Here is a 15,599-nt window from a genome sequence, read left to right as displayed (position 1 = left end):
AACATCCCCAGGTAGGGACCTGCACCTCTGGAAGGGCTGCAGAGGTAAGGAGTCCCTGTCACCAGAGTTGGCAGTCGGGGGCTGGATGTCCACTTGCTGGGAGGGTTGCAAGGGGTCTCCCAGCTAGGGTGGGAGAATGACTCTGAGAACTCCAAAGGCCATTCCAGCCCAGAGAACCTAAGACCCTGTAACCTGTAATGACCTGAAACTGAGGGTCAGAGCATGATTGGGAGAAAAACATCTGTCCAAATGTCTGGCTTGGTTTGTGGTCATATAAGCAAGGTATAGATGGAGCAAGGAGGGCAGGGGAGAAAAAGTCGTCACCTTGGTTCCCTGGAGTGCTTATCTCAGGGAGCCAATCAAACACAAAATTAAGGTAAAAATAAAGCAGGGAAAAAGCATTTAGACTGCTGGTGTGAAGAAGGGAGAGAAAAAGCACTGGCATTTACGGAGTGTCTCTTACATGCCAAAGACCATACTAGGGCATTTATACTTCTTATTTCTAATCATCGGAGTAGCTCTGTGAACAAGGGCTCATCTGATATTATTTTACAGAGAAGGAAACTGAGTCTCATAGTCTCAGAGATGGAGACACAATTATGATTACACAGCTGGTTAGAACTAGGTTAGTCTAGAGCCAAAGTCCATTTCCATAGCCCTGAGAACAGAGGGCTATTTGCTTAGCCCAGGGGTTCTGAGCTCAGTGGCCTGAAACCATTCTGGGCACTTGCTACTGTCCCAATCAGAGATTCTGTCCTCGCTTTCCTGTGAGGCATTTACTCACTTCTCATTGCTTATTATTTAACAAACACTTATAGAGAGCTTATCTGGTAGGTGACAGATCCTATTGTAAGTGCTTTAGTATTTATAAGTCAGTATCTATTGCAAGCGGGTGTCATAAGAATTCACTATAATTAGTCCCTATTTTAAAGATGACGAAATTGAGTTAAAAAGAAGCTAAGTAATTTTCCAAGGTCACATAGCTAGTAAATAGTGGATCTGGGACTTGAACGCAGGCAGTCTCGCTCCAGAGCCTATGCTGTTCCCTCTGGGCTCTGCTTCAAGGGATAGCGTGGCCATGTGACCAGTGGGAGGAGGGCCTGGCACCTGTCTTAGGCCTTCTGCTGCACTGTTCCTCTGCCAGCCCTCTAGAGAATGGTCAGACTGAGTCTGACTCTGTCCTTAGCGGAAAGAGCGTGATACAGAAGAGAGCCAACCCGGCAAGAAAGAGAGAGGGGCAGCCACATCCAGAAGAGAGAAGCAAAAGCAGACCGGTAGTAGAGGTACAGACATGGAGAGCAAGACAGCAGAAAGATGGAGGTAATAGATGGTGGCTGGGGTCCCTTGGCCTTTCAAATTGTGGTGGGATGTGCTGTGGTTACTTCTATAACCTTGCCATTCTGGTGGAAACACATAGAAGCCCCAGGCTAGGGTGATGGGGGTTGGAGAGGAAGGACCCACCAGCTACATTCCAGAATGGGTACCCTGCAGTGGGTGCAAGTGTGAGCTTTCTGCCTCCACGTGTGTATATATGGGTGTGAGTGTGTGTTTACCTGGAAAGGAAGGGAGCCAGCTGAGAAAGCTTTGGGATGAGGGTGGGTATGTATAGGTCCTTGACCAAGCATGACATAACAAGGAACCTTAGAGAACATTCAGAAGCCCGACTGCCTGAGTTTGAATCCCAGCTACATCTCTTAAAGCTGGGTGGACTTTCAGTGAGTTACTTCCACTCCCTCTGACTCCCTTTCTCATCTGTGAAGTGGGGATGTAATACTCCCAATCTCATACAGTAATTGGATGAATTAAAGGAGTTAATACACTGTGTTTGTGATAGCCTTATTAGTACCTAGCATGGAATAAGTGCTATATATGTGTTTATTAAAGAAATGAAATAAATTTGGGATTTATTGTTTCATAGAATTGCTATTCAATTCCTAGGACTTCATAATAAAGTACCACCAACTGGATGGCTGAAAACAACCAGATTTATTCTCTTGCAGTTCCAGAGGGTAGAAGTGTGAAATTAAAATGTTGGCAGGTCATTCTCCCTCTAGAACTCTGAGTAGAATCCTTTGCCTCTTCCTAGTTTTTGGTGGCTACTGGCAACCCTTGGCTTCCAGCTGCCTCCCTCCGTTCTCTCCCTCTGTCCTCAGATGCTTTCTCCCTTCTTGTCTCCATCCAAATTTCCCTCTTGTAAGGATACCAGACCCGTTGGAGTAGGGCCCGCCCTAATGACTTCATCTTAACTTGATTCCATCTCTGAAGACTCTTGTTTCCAAGGAAGGTCGCATTCACAGGTACCAGAGGTTAGGATTTCAATATATCTTTAGGAGGGGACACAATGCAACCAAGAACAGTCATTTAAAAAGCATCTGTTCTTGCCTTGGTTCTTAGATGCCAACTACCCCCTGTCGTGAAATCAATACCCAGAAAGGGGAAAGGGTGTGTCCCTTGTAACTCAGTAAGGAATTGGGAGACCTAGAGCTGACACCCGGATCTCCTACCTCTTGGTCTTCCACTTGCACGGGTGAAACATGGTAGGGATTCTTCACTGATTCAGACCAGCTGAAGAGTGGGTTCTCAATATCAGGGTCCTCAAACTTCCGCTTGTGTTAGAATTACCTGGAGAGATTATTAATCACCCAGAGTTTCTGATTCAGTAGGTCAGGGGTGGGGCCAGAGAAATTGCATTTCTGATATGTTCCCAGGTGAAACTGATGTGCTGGTCCAAAGACAACGCTGTTCTACGTCAGTGGTGCTCAAGCTTGATGGCACATTACCATCACCTGGAGAGCTTCTGAAAACCCACATGCCCAGCCTGCACCCCAGACCAATTAAACTAGAAGCTCATCGGTAATTTCTAAGGCTCCCCAATGATTTGCAGCCAAGGTTGAGAAGTGTGGCTCTAGAATACATCAAAGAACGTTTTTAGAGAACAGGCATTCTTGAGGGCATCCACTTTAGAAGATTCATACTTAATAAGCAATGAGGCAATTTAAATTAATGTGGCTGTTTCCTGTATTTAAAGGATTACCAGAGAGTATGTATTGAGTGCTTACTGTGTACCATGCACTAGGAAAAATGCTTTGCTAGCCACATACCATTTCATCTTCGCAACCACCTTCTGGGAAAGTATTACTGTTACCTTCTTTTCAGACCAGAGGAAACTGACATGCAGAGGGATGAGTAACTTGCAAGAGCTCACAGAGCTAGTCTGAGTTGGAGCCAGGTTTTGATGCCAGGCTGTCTGGCACCAAAGCCACTGTGTTAACTGCTTTGCCATTCTACCTCCTAAGAGAAAGTGGTGTGTTCTCCTTTAAATTCTGCACATATCCATAGCCTCATTTATGCTCTCCACTCTGATGTGGTGTAGCCCAGCCCCTGCCTCGATTACAGTAATTCTGAGTTAGTCAGATTTGGATTAATGAGGTTTTGCTGCATTCACAAGGGACTAGAATCGTGTACTGTGGACTGAATTTGCACTTCTAATTTCATTCCAAAAAGAGAGGTGGAAGATTGTTAGAACAGGTGTGCCGCGCTGGCAGGTAGAAAGCAGGGGTTGTGTCCTGTGGCTTCTGCCATTGTGCTATGTGCCTTGGCTAAGCCCCTCCTTTGTCTGGGCCTGTTTCTTCTTGAATCAAGTGAGAGGATGGTAGAGTTCCCTTTCAGTTCTGATGCATAACTTTAATTAAAGATCCGATCGTGCCAGCACAGAAGCATCCTGGCTTCAAAGGGTACAGTGCCAGCTTTTAATAGGAGTAGAGTCTCAGCTCTTCGTTTTCTTTGTCCACCTCCTATGCGCTGAGGATCTCTGTCTGGCTCCAGTGTTCTAATCTTTGTGGCTTCCCAGGAATGCATGTCCAGAGATACCAACAGAGGATGGGTCAGAGGAAGATCCCTGCGGGGAAAAGAAAGAGCACCTTATCCGTGTCTCCCCAGGAGCATGGGCATAGCTCTTCACAGGTAGGGAAAAACCCTAAGTGGAACTCCCATCACTCTCCCCCAATTGGCTAGAGCTTCCTGTTCCCAGCCCAGAACAAATTCAAGGATTTTGCAGAATCCAGATGGTGGAATTCCCTACCCCCTCTTTTCCAAGTGGCTTTTCAGTCTCTACTTCTCCAGTGAGGGAGTGCTCGCTACTTCCCAAAGCTTAAGCAGGGCAAGGGTCATGCATGGGGCTTTTTATATCATGATCTCTTTCTAAGAGCTGCTGGTACAAAGTAGGTACTCATTAAATATTTTTTCCAACAAATCAATGAGCAAAGAGGAAGAAACTACTAACTTTGGGAAGGAGACGAAGACTTCTAAGAGTAGGGGACATTTGACTTGGGACTTAAAAGATGTAGAGAAGATTACCAAAGAAGAAATGGGAAGGACCATCAGCCATTAGGCACTTCCAAAAGAGAGCCAAGCGCTTCTACTTTGTTCTTTCTTCCTTGTGTCAAGCCAGCCTGTTTCTAATTCTGCCCCTGGGGCCACAACAGAGCCAGACGCCAGATATGTGAAGAGAGCATTCCTGAATATTCCCTCTCCTTGAGAGTAATCCCCATTGTTTCAGACGCCTTCTCTCAAAGTGTGATTTTAGAACCTTTCACGGCCTTGCATTCCTCTCCCTCGAGCCATTCCACCTGACACTATCCCTTATAAAGAGTGGTGCTCAGAATAAATCATAGGACTCACAGTCCATCATGGGCATATCCACTGCCACCTACCCTCACTCAGCTAACAAGCAAAGGTCAGAAAGACCTCAGAGTGATCTGTTAGAAGAAAGAATGCCAGGAGCTATGGTCACATCCCATTGTCCCCACCTGTCAGAAACAGTAAACTGTGGATTGCTAGGTCTTAAAACATTCTTCAGCTCTAGAAATGTCCCTGTAGAGGAACAGATAGGCTTATGCATGTTCTCTTTTTGCCAGCTTTTGGTACCCCCTGCTGGCGAAATTGTGTGACCCAGTTGGCAAGAATCTCCAAACAGAGAAAAAATTCCAAGTTTCAGAAGTCAGGAGTACTTGAGTCTTGAAGGATCTGAAGATTGCATGAGTTATGTGACTATCCTATTTATCATGTAACCATTTTATGCGATTTTTTAAAAAAAACATTCTGTAGCTATGGCTATTCCGTGGGCTCTAAGTGAAAAAAAAATCTGACTTCTGTAAACATTCCATTAATTCTGCAAACATCACAAGAATTCTATGACAACCACCGGAAGAAAATGCTAAGTTGTCAGCCAAAAATATTCATAAGTAGAAATATTTCAGGTCACAAACTAATTTTGTGCAAGTTTTTCTTCCTCTTTCCTTGTATGTATCTTTTTTTAAAGTGGTTATAATTTGCAGTCGGAGTAGGATGGCAATTTTTTCTGCACTTCAAATTGTAGACTTTTAAATATAAATTTGTACAACAAATTTATTGAGCCCTGGCCATGTGCCAGGCACTTAGCAAGAAATTGGAGTTGGTGCAAGAAGTCAAAAGCCCTTCACCCGAGAGGTTCTTGCCCTAGTGGGTGGGAGAGTTGAACCACTTCAGTTCAACTAAACAAGTGCTTAGCTGACATGGCAACAAGGCTTTCCTTGATCTGCTGAGAGGGTTCAAATCACCTACTGGCATGCTTCTAGCTCCGTGCATTTCTCCTCCTTGGCTTTCATCACTTCTGTGATTTTATATTTGTTTCTGCATTTATCTGTTTAGCACCTTCTGTGTTCTGTGAAGGTCAAGGTCATGTCTGGCTCTTGTCACTGTGATCTTACATCTAGCGGAGAGACCGGTACACGTAGGTGCTAATAAATATTTGTACAGCGGATGAGTTAGCGAAGAAGAGAAAAACCACAAATCTATTTAGAGAAGAAAAACCTCAAAGGAGAGTGGACATTTGAATACCACTGAGCCTTGAAGGATGAAGAGGAGGTGGCCAGTGGAGAAGAATGGGGACACATCAAGGAATATAGAGTATTGAGGAATTGCTGGGGGGTGAAGATTGGTAGTTGGTGTTTTCTTTTTTTTTTTTTTAAAGATTTTATTTATTTATTCGACAGAGATAGAGACAGCCAGCGAGAGAGGGAACACAAGCAGGGGGAGTGGGAGAGGAAGAAGCAGGCTCATAGCGGAGGAGCCTGATGTGGGGCTCGATCCCATAACACCGGGATCACGCCCTGAGCCGAAGGCAGACGCTTAACCGCTGTGCCACCCAGGCGCCCCTGTAGTTGGTGTTTTCTAAGAGGAGGTGTGTGTGGAAGATAAGGCTGAGTTGAAGCCTAGAGCCGTAGCCTGAGGACTTTCATGCCCTACTCATAGGCTTGGATTTCCCCCTCTTTTAAGGGAAAAAGGGGAGGGGAATCAGTTAAGCTCTGCGGTTATAGGAATAAACATGATTTTTCCTGTATTACCGAGAGGGTTTTTTAATACTTCAATTCTGATAGAATAAATAGATCCCAAAACTATGGTTTTTGTGTTCTGTTTCCTTCTACATCCTTTCCTTCTGTTTCGACTTTGTAGCTGTATCTGCCAGTTGCTGAAACACCTGTCTGTACATGTTCAGATTATTATAGAGCATCATTATCACCGTGAACACATAGTGTAAACCATGGGCTAAATACTAAGTGTGCCACGCTCCTGAGTTTTTACAACTCGGTTCGCTGTCCAGTCTTCAAATATCCATGTTTTGGAGAAGCTCATTTTTTCATTTTTCATCCAGGTTTTCAGAGCTACCCAAACATTTCTATAAAATGCCATTTTTGATAGGTACAGCGAGACCTTTTTATTATTATTATTATTATTCCTTTGGAAACAAATGATTTGTGCCTAAGACAACTCTCTCCATATTATTTTACCCCTAATGGAACGAGATTGGTGGGAGTTCTGCGCCTACGGAAATATCAAAGCCTCTAGTATACACTCACTTCTAGTTTTAAAGTTAACTTTCTTATTGGATTTCCTTTTATTTCCTGCTGGGGCAATGTGAGCAGAGCTCGGAGAAAGGCAATGGATCTGCTGTATATCTTTTCAAATTTATGATTAAGAAGGTCACATATACATTTTTAAACACACTCCTTTTTGATAATAAATGAAGAATAAAATTTCGAAATGTCATCAGTAGTAGACCCACTCATTTCTCTTTCGCTGGTGCTCTCCCTGCCCCCAGTCTGATTGCCTGGTGGTGGTGAGAAAAGTCCCAACTGATTCAATGCTTCGGTCCTTGTTGTTTCCGTCTGCCAGGAAGAGTCTGACTACTGGAACACAGCGCATGTGGCCAAAGCATCCTAACCAAAAGATGCATTCCTTTTACTCGAGCCAATGGAAGAAAGGAGGGGAGGGAGGGAGGGAGGAAGGAATTCCATTTTAGGCTGCATTTGTCTTCAAATTGTGGCCCAAATCGGGGAGATAAAATTCTCTTGTTAGTGGAGATTTCCTGGATCCAGATTTGCTCTTCCTGCCTCTCCACTCTGCTCTCGGCCTCCAGAGCTAGATCTACATGGACTCCATGCCTCTGGCTTTCAGTTTGGTTTAGCTAATGAGAGCTGCTATTCAGAGGTCAGGGGGAGAGGGAAGCATGTAGTCAGGGTGTTGATGCCTCTGGTTCCCTCCCTGGGAGGACCAACTGGATCCCTTGAGAGAAGGCTACTGCTTCTGGGCAGGTGGTCTTCTCTTGTCTTCACAACTCTCTCCTTCGGGGTTCTGGTCACTTCTTCCTCTGCTTTGTCCCTCTGGAACATGGTGGCCAACAGCTCACCGTCACTAGAGCAGACCTTGCGTTCCCCTTCACCTTCTTACTTTTGTCAGTAGTCCTTTTGCACATAAACTCTCCCCAAATTATCCCCACTTGAGCATGCCGTCTGTCATTTTTCTGTGCAGTCCTGCACCTAGATTGAGGGACCCATGTGGAGGGGGTTATTATCATACTGTCAAACCAGAACTGATCCTAGATGAACTCCCCTAAAATACTTCTAGGTCTAGGATTATTCATTCATTTCATACCTCCTCTGACAGGGAGATCATTACCTCTTGAACTGCCTATTTCATGACCAGGCAAGCTCCATTTTGGAAAATTGTTTCCTACATGGCGCTGAATTTGACTTCTCTGAGAGATCTCTTGTTTCCGTGTTTAAGTAGGAGTGATCAAGATTGAAGTTGAAGCCAAAACCTATGGAAAATGGAGCAAGAGACCTAGGAGAATTTACCCCCAAGATATTTAATGTGCCCATCGCCTTCCACATCACAGGAACAAAATAACTATATTTAGAATTGGAAATATGGGGAAATCTCAGAGGAACCATGTTGGTTTTTTAGAAATATTTGAAGAACTGTTATATGCAAGAGGTATTAGTCATATTTTTGTATTTCTAATGATCTAAGAACAATCAGTTAAGATTTAAGAGAGTTAGATTTAAAATCCATATGAAGAACTTTTTAACCCTTCAGCTGCCTGGGGAGGTGTCAAAATCTCTACCACTTGATATCCAGGGATTTCACGTAGGTCTCCTGGAATGAGGTTGGTCCAGTAAGGATGACATAAAAACAGGAATAGCAGTTGCCACATGTTGAATGTTCTCTGTGTGCCAGGCACTGTGCTCCTTGTGTTTCGCACTTGATCTCATTTAATCATCACGACCCTAGGGGGCTGGTCCTGTTGTTTCCCACAGTTACACAGAGGACAAGTTCAGAACTTGAAGAGGTTAAAGAACTTGCTGTCATGCAGCCAGCAGAGATAGGATCTGAACCCAGGCCTTCCTGGCCAAAACCAATGGTTTTAACCTCCAGTGGATGATGTCAGAATGACCTGGGGAACTAGGTGACCACACACTGGCCTCGCCCCTGTCCTGCCTCCATGAGCGGGGGCCTCTGTGTGCTTTTATCAGCTCTTGAAATGACGCTAATTTCCACCAGAATTTGGGAACCACTGCTTTAAACTAATATTATTATAAATACCATCTGGTTCTGAGGATCTTTTACTCCTATGAGAATAGTTGGTCATTCAGTTCAGCTTTCAGTTTTCTCCTTTGAGCTACAAGACTGACTACCCCCCACCCTTACCCTTCACCAACCAGCAGCCCCTACTTCAGTCTACCATTGTTTGGTGTGTTATTTTGTAGTCTTAGTCCCAAAGAAACATCAGATTCCATTGTGAATCTCATTCAGAATCATGGGAACAGAAAGATCAATCTGGCCTCTTCCCTCCTTTAAAAGGAGAGCAAGGGAAGCATCATGCAAGTCTCAATGATTTCCCATTTTAAGCTCAAGCAAGGAACATACCTTTGTTGGTGATAAGCCAGGATAAGTCTCATATTTCTGAGTACAGGAAAGCCACTAATGATTTCAGGAGGTCTTAGGTTTATTCCACCTTGGCATTGGAGGACCCACCTTGACTGTTTCTGGAGAATGAACCAGGTTTGGGGGTTGAGGATGAAGAGTGGGGAAGAAGAGCAATCTGGTCTTCCCAATGCTTTACTACAACTGAAACCATCTGACTGTGATTTTTTCCCCTTGCACATGTCCCAAAGGAAGCTGGCCAAGAAGCAGAAGGAGACACAGAGTGGAGCCCAGAGGGAGATGGGGCCTGTGGCCTCAGCCGACAAACCCACCACCAAGCTCAGCACCAGCCGCAACGATGAAGGCTTCTCCTCTAGCTCTCAGGACGTTAATGGATTCAGTAAGTTGAGCCAACTAAGGGGAAGGGAATGCCCATGGTCCAGCTTGACTCTGGTACTTCTGCTGTGGACCTCTCACAGTGGTCAGATGCTATAGGGCATGGGCTCAGGATGCTTCCTTGGGATGTTCCAAGGATGAAGGTTCTCCCTGGCAGAGACTTGGGGCAGCCCATCTTGATGGAAAAGGAGGATTTAAGACTGTCCCCCAAAGCAGATGGAAATGGGGGCAGACCATCTTAACTACTTGTTAACAAAACTAATAATAGGTGTTAAAAAAAAAGAGAGAGAGATGGTTATGCCCATAAGGAGAAAAACATGCCACACGGAATTGAGTGTCTTACAGTTTTCAAAACAGCGTTTCATATAAACTATGTAAGGCAGGTGCATCATGGATTATTATTGTCTCTGTTTTAAGTGCTTAGGAAACTGAGGCTCAGAGAAGCAAGTTCTCCGATGTCCCAGGGCTGATGAGTAACGTATCCAGACGTGGACCCAGGCCTCCCAAGCCTTACCACGTCCAAGCCACAGCCAGTGTTCCAAGTGGTGTTCAGTCAAGAGCCCCTGAGCCCTCATGCAGAGGGGATACAAGATCCCAAGCCGATAGAAGTGGCTAAGATTTCAGGGCTAACCCTAGTCCAAAGGAGAACCTCAGTACTGGCAACATTTAAAGCTACCTTGGTGGTCAGACTCAAGAGAACTAACTTTTGTTCTCATCTTTCTTTAAGCTGGTCTTTTTCCTGGATTTAATAGAAATACTAGATCCCCCAGCCTCTGCTCCAGATTGGGGAATTTAGAAACTCTAAAGGAGTATGAGCATAGACAAATGTCCTCCACACACTGCGTCAGTGGTAAATGGAAGAAACTATAATTTGTAAAAATCACATAGATATGATCGATTTGGGGTGGTGAGGGTCCATGAGAAAATGAAGAAAGAAAGGAAAAAATATTTATTGACCATCTTTGTCCTCTCCACGCCCTATAAGATACTTTGTACAATTGGTCCCATTTTGTAGATTAAGACATTGAAAGTTCCATGCATTTGGCTGACCTTCTCAGAGTGGCTTAGCTAATTCCCGATGGATCCAGGTTCTGAGGGTAACTCAGACCCGTGATTGCTAACCTCAGGTGCAGCACAGAACCCATCTGAGATGGTTTTCAAAGAACACATAGGTAGGCTGTGCACCTTACCAACTAAATCAAAATCTTCTAAGAGAAGAGGGGGAAAGGAGATGATTGGTAAAGTGGGATGTGCATTTTGTAAAAACCATTTAGATGGTTCTTAGAGGCACAGTGGTTAAGACCCTGAACTTTGAGGGAAGCAGTAGCCGTTTTCAAATATTGACATGCTGCCTTAGGAAAGAAATTAGTTTCAAACCTATAAAAAGGTTGAAAAAAATTGTAAAATGAATACTGCTATACCTTGTACCTAGACTCGCCAATTATTCACACGCACTCTGTGTGTGTGAGTGAGTGTGTATGTGTGTGTGTGTATATATCTCTATATATAATACACATTATATACGTATATGTATATATATAATTTTCTGAACCATTTAGAAGTAAGTTGCAGACATCATGACACTCTATCTCCAGAGAATTCAGCATGTGCTTCCTAAGAATTAGGACAGCTCTTCAACAAAACCACTATAAAATTATCTTACCCAAGAAATATAACCTATTTTGGTATCTAAAATAGTCTACAGTTGAATTTCTTCAGTGGCCCCCAAATATTTGTTGTGGTGGTGGTTGTTGTTATTGTTTTAGTTCAGGGTCCAGTCAAGGTGCTCGCATTATATTTGGTCATCATGTCTCTCACCTTTCACCTAGAATGGCCCTCCCTCCTTTATTTTTTCTTGGGTGCTGACATCTTTTAAAAGTCTAGGCCTGTGGTCCCATAGGATGTGGCACAATCCAGATTAATCTGATTTTTTTTCATCATGATCACAGTCAGGTTAACATGTCAGCAAAAATGTTACCTAGGTGGTATCCTACACCCCCTTTTGCATCATATCAGCAGACAAACGCTATCCCATTGCCCGTTGTTGGCCACGCTAAGTCTGCATACTTCTTAAGACTGTGTAATGGCTTTAAAGACAAAATCTAACAGCGCATACTGATTATTTCATGAGCAAATATTTAACTTCCGTTTTCCTCAGAGAGCAGAGCAAGTTTGTGGTCTGCCTACCCACGAAGCCAGTCCTTTTTCCTTTCTGAACACAGATGCATCACAGGGATTCATACCTTCCCTCAGGACCAGGAAAAGGGGAGAGTGGCGTCGACGGCCAGAAGAGGCAGGCAGGGGGTTGACAGGGAAATAGGCTTGGTGTGTCCTTGAAGAAAGGCCTATCCAGAGCTCCCCGAGAATCTCTGCCTGGATTAACCTGTCTCAGATTCTCCTGGTTTTGGCCCAGGGGCCAGGAAGCTCAACAGCAAGTCTAGCTGATAGAACATTCACCCAAAACCTTTCCTGGATAGGCCAGATGCTTGTGCACGCTTTTTTCCATTTGTAGAAATGCCCTGGGAAGACTGAATGCCAAAAATATTATAGTCAGAGATACACGACGTCAAAATTGTAGATATTTGATCTTAAGCTTTCTGATCTCAAGTGAAAACATGGGTAATACCAATTTCTTGGATTTCGAGGGGAAACATCACCACTGTTTTCCCCATGGGCTAAAACTTCAACTCTTAAGAGGAAAACACCCAAGACCCAGGTAGATTAGCCAGCCAAAGGGGAAGAGGAAAGCTGTCCAATAGAATCTAATTAATCTCTACATCTCCAATGTAGAGAGACACTATTTCCAAATGATTGCTATGTGTGTGTGATTTATATGCATACACGCACAGACATAGCCATATGTACACAGCCAAGCATATATACGCAGGCATACATGTGTATACATTTTAATGATATTGCTTTTAGAAAGACAGAGGAAAAAATTTCAATTGGCATTATACTCAATTATTAAGAAATTTTGCATTTGTCCGAATCACTGAATATTTTAGGACTCTATCTTTGCATCTGGTGTCCTCAGGCTATAGCCACAAACATGCTCTGGGGATTCTTTTTAATGCCCTGGAATGCATCAGGTACCTTTTAAAATGCCCTGTGGAACCGCTGGGATGAGATTTGAGGGGAAAAAATGTAAGTAATGCTTACACTAGAGATGTAGAAATTGCTTCTGAAATCAGCCTGATGTATGTAAAATTGAATCTATTTTCACGGCATTAGGGAAGTGACTGGCTGGCTTCTGCGTCGGCTTTAGGAGGCCCTGAGATGATTTGCAAATGTTGAGGAAGCACTGAGAAAGGCAGAGCCCGAGAATACGTGTCACATCAGAAAAGATTACAGGAGAATGTGCCCTGAGCAATTATTTCATTATTGAACAGGTGGGCTCTTGCCTAATTTAAACTCCCCATCTCCCTGCGTACGTTGATTTTTCTGGGGCTTTCTATTCCAAATGACTGCTAAGTTGCACAGCAGCCATTCAGGCAAGCCTCTGGATTTTGTATGGGAACAATGAACTCCGGGCTGCAAGGGTGAGAGGGCTCTGCCAGCTCTGGGCCTGGCTTTGGAGTGCTGTGGCATTCTTGAGAAAGTAGTGCGCGTCACATTTCAAGGACAAACAATGTGCATCGTCTTCGGTTTGAAGAAAAGTCGGCTTTTATTAAGTGATCTCATTTTGATCTTATTGCCCTGCGTACCTGATTGTTATTTTTGTTGTTGTTCTGGAGATCTTTCACTCACTGGGCTAATTTTCTGTCTTTCTTCTGATGCTATCTTTTTATATCCATGCTTACATCTTCTTCTTTATCTCTTTTGTTCATAATGTCATCTTCTCTGTGTTCATTTTCGTCCAAATCAAAGTGCTTCAAAACAAATGCCTGTTGAATTTCTGTGATAGTGATGCTGGGGAGGCCGGTCTGAGCACCTGGGGGGAGGGGGTCCTACAGGACCTGCCAAGAGGGTCCGTGGTTCTGCACAGGCTAGAAGTCAAACACGAGCCAGCAGGAGGTGAAAGCAGTTTATCAAAGTTATAAAGGCTGTGTGGGTACAGAGTGTCTGGGAGACTCAGAAAGGAAAGGAGGGAGTCTCACCTTTTTTGGAGTCGGGGGGGTTTACTGAAGATGGTGGTCTGGTATACGTGTCCGCTTAGCCATCCAGGAACCAGTTAGAACAAAGATAAGAGTCTAGCTGTTATTCCTTGGAGCCAGGGGGTCCTGGTCTCAAGATCTCTAATGCCAGGGGTCTGGAATAGGTATGTGGTGGCTTCATGCAGTCATTCTCACTTGTCCTTCCTTAGATGTTATCTATTCCAAGGAAATCACTAACCCTTGTCCCTTACAAGGAAGACATGCACTGTTTGCATTTTGAGGCATTTATAAAGTAGTGTTTCACATATAACAAGTGTTTCTACTAAGTTTTTCATGGTTTACAAAAGTCCTTTTGCAAAATGCTGGAGCCAAAGATCCTTATTCACGCACCATAAGATAGCTTGTAGGTTTCTTATTACCCCTATTCTACAGACAAGGAGACTGAGACTCAGAGAGACTCCATGCCCCAAATCACATAGGCATTTGCAGAGTCATATTAAGAATCCAATTCTCCTGACATCTGTTTGATCATATCCATCTAGCTCTGCAGAGAATTTGGGAACATATCCAATAACAGTACCTACATTAAAACAGTAATAAGAGAAATAAATAATCAAGATCAGGAACATATAAATAAAGACAAGAAGATCAAGATCAGGTTGGATTAAAATGTAATTGTATTATGTTAAAAAGTAAGCTAAAAATGCAGGCTGGTACCTTTCAAATTCCGATTTGGTTCTGAGCTTTCTAGTAGCAAAAGCCCAAAGGAAGGTAACTTTCATTGGCATCTAGTACTTACTAGACCATAAGCTTTGTATAAATCCCACTCTTAAGTCTCCTAGGAACCCTATAAATTAGATGTTATTCCCACTTCATAAATGAGGGAACTGAGTTTCGGAGAGCTGAAATAAATAAGCCCAAAGTCACACACACAAAGAGAGGGAATGGGATTAGAAGCCAAATAGGGTTATCTGAGTGCTGAACCAGTGTTCCTTGTCCTGGACTATGAATGGTAGCCTCTGACAGCTAGGAGAAAGGGGAAGCACCACTCTTCTCCCCGTGACCAGCCAGCTTTTTTCCCATGTGGGCAGAAGCCGCTGCCATAGCTTGTCCCACATGGAGGCCCGGGGCTGGGAACTGACACGGAGCCGATTCATTTCCTCTATCCACTCGAGAGCCCACAGGAAGGCAGCTGCCCTGGGCATGCTCTAACAGGCAGGATCTGTAGGAATCATCCCATCGGGAGCTTTCTAGGAGGTGGGACTCTAGACCCGATGGCCCCATCCTCAGGCATTCCTGATCTGGACAAGCCCTAGATAGATACATAGAGAAAGGAGTAAGGGATGGCCCCGGGCACAGAGAGCTTGTAGCTCATGAGGGGAACGGGTGGTCCAACAACAAAGATTTTTGCAGAGCCCAACCAGGGCTGCAGTAGCAGCCTGCCTGCACAAAGAGCCACAGGACTCTTCCCCTGACTTTGTACCTCCAGTGCAACCAAAAATATATCTGGTAGCCTCAGAGCTTGCTGTGGCTTCACAGATGTTTGCTGCTGGTGGAGAGGGGTGATCCTGAAACGTAATGATCCTCATGACCTTCAGCCCACAGACCTCCTAAAAGGATGTCCTTGTGGGTACATCAGGGAATGTCCAAGCTTGATACCCTACAGAATGGCTTGGCATAATGGGGCGGGCAGAAGGAAGCACCAGGCAGGATTTTAACCTGATTATTTTAGGAACATATTATATAACTAAAGTGATTCAAATAGGGAATAGAGGTCATGACTTTAAAAGTGTAATGGCTGAGGTTGCCTTAAACTCCTTAGGAAGAGTCCTTCACTCTGTCAGGAAGATGTTGAGCCAGGTA

At 44.1% G+C, this 15,599-nt stretch overlaps 1 protein-coding gene across 2 annotated transcripts in view; it reads left to right on the top strand.

Moving 5' to 3' along the window:
- Window positions 1-15,599, top strand: part of PTPRT (protein tyrosine phosphatase receptor type T) — a 1,014,747-nt gene that overhangs the window by 881,881 nt on the left and 117,267 nt on the right. For both annotated transcript variants that reach the window (XM_040638323.1, XM_040638322.1), the window contains one exon: window positions 9,495-9,643. In XM_040638323.1, coding sequence (XP_040494257.1) covers window positions 9,495-9,643 — 149 coding nt within the window. The remainder of the gene's footprint in view (window positions 1-9,494; window positions 9,644-15,599) is intronic.

The sequence above is a fragment of the Ursus maritimus genome, unplaced genomic scaffold, assembly GCF_017311325.1.
Source record: "Ursus maritimus isolate PB19 unplaced genomic scaffold, ASM1731132v1 scaffold_22, whole genome shotgun sequence".
In the NCBI taxonomy this organism is placed as follows: Eukaryota; Metazoa; Chordata; class Mammalia; order Carnivora; family Ursidae; genus Ursus; species Ursus maritimus.
This window is presented reverse-complemented; position numbering and strand designations above follow the sequence as displayed.